This window comes from Corylus avellana, chromosome 2 (genome assembly GCF_965113065.1).
Source record: "Corylus avellana chromosome 2, dhCorAvel1.hap1.2, whole genome shotgun sequence".
NCBI classification, from domain to species: Eukaryota; Viridiplantae; Streptophyta; class Magnoliopsida; order Fagales; family Betulaceae; genus Corylus; species Corylus avellana.
In genome coordinates this window covers 24,634,633-24,641,012 of record NC_142491.1, presented here as the reverse complement: position 1 = coordinate 24,641,012, position 6,380 = coordinate 24,634,633, and the positions used below count along the sequence as shown (strand labels likewise).

Genomic DNA, 6,380 nt, shown 5'->3' with positions numbered 1-6,380 from the left:
ATTTTGACACCTAGTTTTTACCCTACGGGCCTACGCCAAAAAGTCCAACTCATTTTTCAGACATCCTGACACATGGTCCATGTGATGGACCATGTCCATGTGCAACTTATACAGAATAACAAATCCGAAAAAACGTATATAATACCAAATAATCATTCATTGCAAAAATAAACAAAATTTCAAGGTGGAATTACATGCAGTAGTGCAGTACCATGCAAAACCACCAATCTCTTTGATGGGGTATGTTTTTCTTGGTCAAATTTATCATTAAATCTATGTTCGATAATAAATTTTTTAAAGAATAAAAATAAAATGTGTAGATATGATAAATAAAACAATAACATTTCTCTTGTTTTATAGACACGTACTAACAACTAATAAAAATAAATGCACTTAATGACGGAGAATGGGAAGAAGAAATTAGGCTTTTTGTGGGATTGGCTCGGGAAGTGTGGTTTCGGCGTAATTATGTTATCCATGAGGGATCTTTTGTTCATCCAAAAGATTGGCGTATACAAGGGTAATTGGGATGCTGCTCTGAACCCACTAAGCGAAAGAATAGGCATGGGTATTGTCATACGCGATCAAGAAGGACGAGTGAGAGCAGCCCAAAGCAGTGTCTATAATGGTAGTTTTGATCCCACCATTGCGGAGGCTATTGCAGCTGTGCATACACTGCGGTTCTGTAATGAAGTTGGACTGACCAAAATATGTCTTGAAGGTGACGCCAAGAATGTGGTGGATGCACTGATTTCTTCGAAGGTAAACTGGAGCAAGATTGGCCATATTGTTGTAGACGCAAAATTCTTGCTGCAGAAGTTCACACATTGGGAGGTTCAATATATAAGCCGTGAAGTTAATTTTGCAACTCACAATATTGTGAAATTAACTGCCCAGTTGGGCTTAGATAGAAAGTGGTTAGGAGAAATTCCTAATTGTATTTAAGAGATTATTCGGATAGAGCAAGTTTGCTCTATCTCATTGATTTGATGAAATATATATATATATATATATATTACTATTTCTTCTTTTTAAAAAACAAAACAAAACAAAAAGAAAAACACAAGAAAAAGAGAAGTTTGGCATGGCTACCGGGTAGGCCTCTATTTGAAAAAGACTGGTTGCCACGTGTAGTTGTAGGAGAGCAGAGCCCGCACGCAACCAAAGAGCAGTACCTTAGAAATACAGTGTTGAAACTGCTCCACGACATCGCGTTTTGAAAAAGACTGGTTGCCACGATATCGCGTTTATAAATACAGTGTTGAAACTGCTCCATTAGAATCATCCATCTTTCCATCCATAGAGCTCTCTCTCTCTCTCTCTCTCTCTCTCTCTCTCTCTGTGTATACCCTCGATCCGCTTATCTTCTAAACTACAGGTACAGAAATGATGTGCTGCCACTACTTAATTTCTTCTCTGAAAAATCATATGTTGATTTATTTATTTGAATTACATGGTATACTGACTGTTATATAATTTAATGAAGTGAAGCAATAAAAAAAAAAAAGATGGAGTTTGAGTTGACACCCAGGCTGGCTGAGACGATATTTGAGGGAGATGGTGGAGGATACTACAGTTGGTCGAGTTCTAAATATCCTGCACTTGGTGAGGCCAAGGTTGGTGCTGGTAAGCTTGTTCTGCACCCACGAGGTTTCGCTCTTCCCCACTATGCTGATTCTTCCAAACTCGGTTATGTTCTTCAAGGTTTGTGCATATACTTTACATATATATATATTTTTTACTTTAGGAATGCCTAGGCAATTAGGCGGAGTTTTGACATAGTTCTTGACTTCTTGAAAAATTGAAGTGTGAAGTTGTGTCCAAGGTGGATGATTACTTTTAATACGATTATACAATGGTTTATAATGCTTTATGTGGTTTTGATAGAAATTAGCTCCATAATTTAACGATCCTATGAATGTTTGGAGCTGGGTTTTATCAAAAATGAGATCAGTGAATTTGTCTGCAAATTGAATGGCTCGGTCAATATATAGGTTTAACCATTCCTTGACATATATATGTTAAAACCTAGAAATCTGACTTTTGTTTGAAATTGATTGATCTTAGGGGCTGAAATTACTAAACCACTTACTTTGATGATTCTTGAAAATGAGTAAAGATGTTTCCGGTGTTCATCCATTGATTTGAAAAATATGAGGACATATATATATATATATATATACCATCCGATGATTTGATTTAGATCATAAAATGCTTCTTGAGTAGGTTAAACGGTTGAATTTACTTGATTACACTACAAAAAAAATGACATTTTCTGACGTGGCTACAGTACCTATTTTGTTGCCACGTCAGAAAATTTCTGACGTGCAACTTTTAAAACGTCAGAAAATTTTTTCTGACGTGTAAATAGTGACACGTCAGAAAATTCTGACGTTTTAGATGTTGGAGCGTCAGAAAAATATTACAAATTTAAAAAATTTAAAAATGATATAATTTCTGACGTTGCAAAATTCGCCACGTCAGAAAATTTCGGACGTGGCAGACCGCCACGTCAGAAAATTTCTGACGTGGCAGACCGCCACGTCAGAATTTTCTGACGTGGCAAACCACCACGTCAGAATGCTATATATATATTTAATTTTGTATTTATTTCCTGACGTGCCAGGTGTCACACGTCAGAAAAATTTCTGACGTGCGACACCTGGCACGTCAGAAAATTATATACATATATTTATATATATAAAATATAAAATTATTATATTTTATATATATAAATTAAACTTATATATATGTGCAGCTTTGAATACGCGCGTCAGATGGCCATCTCGATCTCAGCTTTGAATATTTGAATATTTGAATATTTATTAATTTTTTATATATCTTTTATGTCCTCCAGCTGGAAGACCACTGCCCAAGGTATAGCTCTCAGCTTTTTCTTTTTCTCTTGTTTTCTCCGTTTTCTTTCTTTCTTCCGCCATAGCTGAAGCTTGATCAAGCTTTTTTTTTTTTTCTCTTCTCCACCCACCGGCCGTATATATATATACTCTCTCTCAAGCTCAGTAGTTTCTCTCTCACGAAGTCTCTGATCCTTCGCAGCTAAACCCGCCGACCGTCTCTCCGCCATCGATCTCCGGCCGTCGTCCTCTCTCCCTTCGTTTCTAGCCCCTACAAGAGCTCCTCACAGGTATATATACAAGAGCTCCTCCGTTTTCTGAATGTACACTTTAGTGTTCTTCTGCAGTTCTTTGGTAGTACATTTTTTAGTGTTCTTCTGCAGTTCATCTCCGTCTTCTGCAGTTCAAAATGTCAAGCACATAGCAAAACACTAGGCATGGAAGTGCAGGCTACGGTTGGCCGGACAGGTTCTCTGTGGCTCTATCTATTAATCTAAGATCAACAACACTGTCAAAATTCCAGTCAAACCTTGACATTTTGAAAAAGGAGATGAAATTAAGGCCTCTTGGCAGAAAAGCTTTCTTGACGACCCGGCCATGTTGTGGCTGCCAATCATTCAATGACCAAAGCAGTGGAGCAAATTTCTTGACCAAAAATTCAAGATTAAACAACATCAAACAAATTGAAAGGTGCAAACAAAAAAGCAATTAATCGTAAATTCAACAAACAAATAAAAAAAAAAAAAAAACTAAATTTTCTGACGTTGGAGTTCTACCACGTCAGAAAATTTTCTGACGTGGTATAACTGCCACGTCAGAAAATTTTCTGACGTGGCATTAGTAGCACGTCAGAAAATTCTGACGTGCTACTATTTGCCACGTCATAAAATATTTCTGACGTGTGATACACTAAAACGTCAGAAAATTCTGACGTTTTATCCACTAACACGTCAGAAAAAAAATTTTACTGACACCTATGTTTCTGACAATCAACACACGTCAGAAATGACACGTCAGAAAAATTTTCTGACGTGTCGGACACTGGAAAACGTCAGAAAATTATGGTCAAGAAAAAATTGTTTTTTTGTAGTGTTACTAGTAAAGTTAACTGTAAGATCAAATTAAGTTTGATATAGCTGATAATGACAGTTGAACTAACATTTATATACGCTTACTTACGAAATTAAATGTTTACCAGCCAGCATTAAAACTACTAAAGTAACACTATAAATAAGTCTTAAAACATAATTTTTAATTTTTTTTCTCTCCCTCAAAACCTTACGGTAATTTTAAAACTCAATTCTCTCTCTTGCTAGAACAAAAACATGTTCAAATTTCGTCTCGTTTTGTTTTACACAAAACGCAACCAAATTACATAGATTTTATTTTATTATTATTATTTTTTTATATCCTGAAAAAATATTAACTTGGTTAATAGTGAAAAGACAAAAATACCCATTCACTATAATTATCTAGATATTATCCAATTGAAATGAAATAAAGAGGATCCTAATCAGTAGCGTACTGAACTTTATGAGCATTTAATTTCTTGTTTTCAAATTCTACACGTACCAAACACTTTTGAGTACTATTTTAGGCCGTGATGGAGTAGTGGGAATGGTGCTCCCCAACACATCAGAGGAGGTGGTGTTGAAGCTGAAGAAAGGAGATGTGATACCAGTGCCAACAGGATCAGTCTCATGGTGGTTCAACGGTGGAGATTCCGAGTTTGCTATGGTCTTCTTGGGAGAAACATCAAAGAGTTACATCTCCGGCGAATTCACCTACTTCTTTTTGTCTGGAGCTCAAGGAATCATGGCAGGATTCTCCCCTGAGTTTCTTAGCGTAGCGTATAACACCGACAAAAATGGCGCAAATAAGCTCGCAAAAAGCCAAACCGGTGTCCTCATAATCAAGCTACAAGAAGGAAAATGCATGCCGGAGCCCAACGCAGAAAAAACCGGCAAATTGGTTTACAACATCGACGCTGCATTGCCGGATCTTCGTGTCAAAAACGGCGGCGCTGTCTCTGCATTGACGGAGGACAAGTTTCGCTTCCTCGGGCAAGTTGATAAGCTGAGCGGCAGCCTCGTTAAGCTTGATGCTGAAGCAATGCAGTCGCCGTTGTTTGCTGCTGATTCTGCAGTGCAGCTGATTTATGTTGCGAGAGGAAGCGGGCGCGTTCAGATAGTGGGCATCAATGGCAAGCGCGTGCTGGACACGGAAGTGAAGACTGGTCACTTGCTTGTTGTGCCGAGATTCTTCGTCGTCGCCCAACTTGCTGGCGGAGATGGACTCGAGTGTTTCTCTATAATAACAAGCAAGCAGTAAGTATTAGTATTAGTTAATTTGGTTAATTAGTTATTTCAAAACTCCGATATAAAAAAATAGTTATTTCAAAATTTATAATTTAAAAACGAAATTTGTAAAAATGTAGTATATACCCGTTTATTCTTATAATTAAGCTTAAACTTTTAGGTTAAATAATGATTTAGCAGTACTTTAAAATCGTGCGCTTTTTGTAAAGTTCTGTGATTTGAAAAATGCATATTTTTTCACGTTCACAATTTTCTCTTTAAAATGTCAAAAATTTCCTCCGAACTGGGTAAGCGGATATGTCCCTTTGCATGTAAGAAAGTGACACATGTTATTTTTATAGATGGAGTTGGAGAAAATTTCTCCAACCTAATTTGATAGAAAACTCTACCCGACCGGCCCTCTGCGAAATCACATTAATTGCCAAACGCAATCTACTCTTGATTTAAATCTAGGTTGATGATCATATGTTGTAATTGTTTGTTAAATATTTTGATAAAATTTTATTGAAAATGATATTTCATTGTTCTTTCTAATTAATTTTCTGTAGGCCTGTCCTGGAAGAGCTTGCTGGCAAGGGATCGGTGTGGGAGGCATTTTCCCCGGCGGTAATAGAAGCCTCCCTGAATGTATCTGCAGAGTTTGGGAAAGTTTTCAAGTCAAAATTGCAAAAGACCACTGTCCTTATCCCTCCACAAAATTAATTGAATCCTTGCGGATTAAAAACTATATATGTTTTGAGGTTATAAAAATAAATAAAAGTTCAATATTGCTTATATATTCTGTTCTAATTCTTATGAAAATAAATTAATAAATAAATAGTTTTCTTGGTTCTTAAATTATATGATCTCATAAATTTAATTAAGTGGGTAGATGCAGCGGTGATTGATTCCTCTGGCTGAGTTTCCAATGATGAAAGAATAATGCTATACTTACTCTTACTTTTTTACACAATTTTTTCATGCTCGTACTTGGCTTTTAAAACTACCATTGGATATGAGATAGATCTTAATTGAATTTTGATCCAATGGTGATTTTAAAAGCCACTTATTAATATGAAAAAATTGTATAAAGAAATGAGAGTATAATCCTCATGATAAAATAGTCTATTTGTTATGAGAAATGGTCAATTTTGACTTCTCAATTAATTGGAGAAATATATCATAAATGCTTTTTTTTAAAAAAAAAAAGAAAAAAAAAAAAGAGGTA

General features: G+C 36.0%; 1 protein-coding gene across 1 annotated transcript; it reads left to right on the top strand.

The window, feature by feature from the left end:
* The first annotated feature begins 1,501 nt into the window (after positions 1–1,501).
* LOC132167242 (cocosin 1) lies at positions 1,502–5,947 on the top strand. The gene is made up of 3 exons (XM_088513653.1): positions 1,502–1,704; positions 4,453–5,182; positions 5,722–5,947. The coding sequence occupies exons 1-3, from the start codon at positions 1,509–1,511 to the stop codon at positions 5,873–5,875; spliced, it is 1,080 nt and encodes a 359-aa protein (XP_088369779.1). The 5' UTR covers positions 1,502–1,508; the 3' UTR covers positions 5,876–5,947.
* Positions 5,948–6,380: the final 433 nt, after the last annotated feature.

Excerpts from the sequence above, each read along its gene's own strand:
- LOC132167242 (XM_088513653.1), top strand. The coding sequence starts at position 1,509 with ATGGAGTTTGAGTTGACACCCAGGCTGGCTGAGACGATATTTGAGGGA. Across the intron at positions 1,705-4,452 it reads ACTCGGTTATGTTCTTCAAG|GCCGTGATGGAGTAGTGGGA; the intron begins GTTTGTGCATAT and ends GTACTATTTTAG. Across the intron at positions 5,183-5,721 it reads TCTATAATAACAAGCAAGCA|GCCTGTCCTGGAAGAGCTTG; the intron begins GTAAGTATTAGT and ends AATTTTCTGTAG.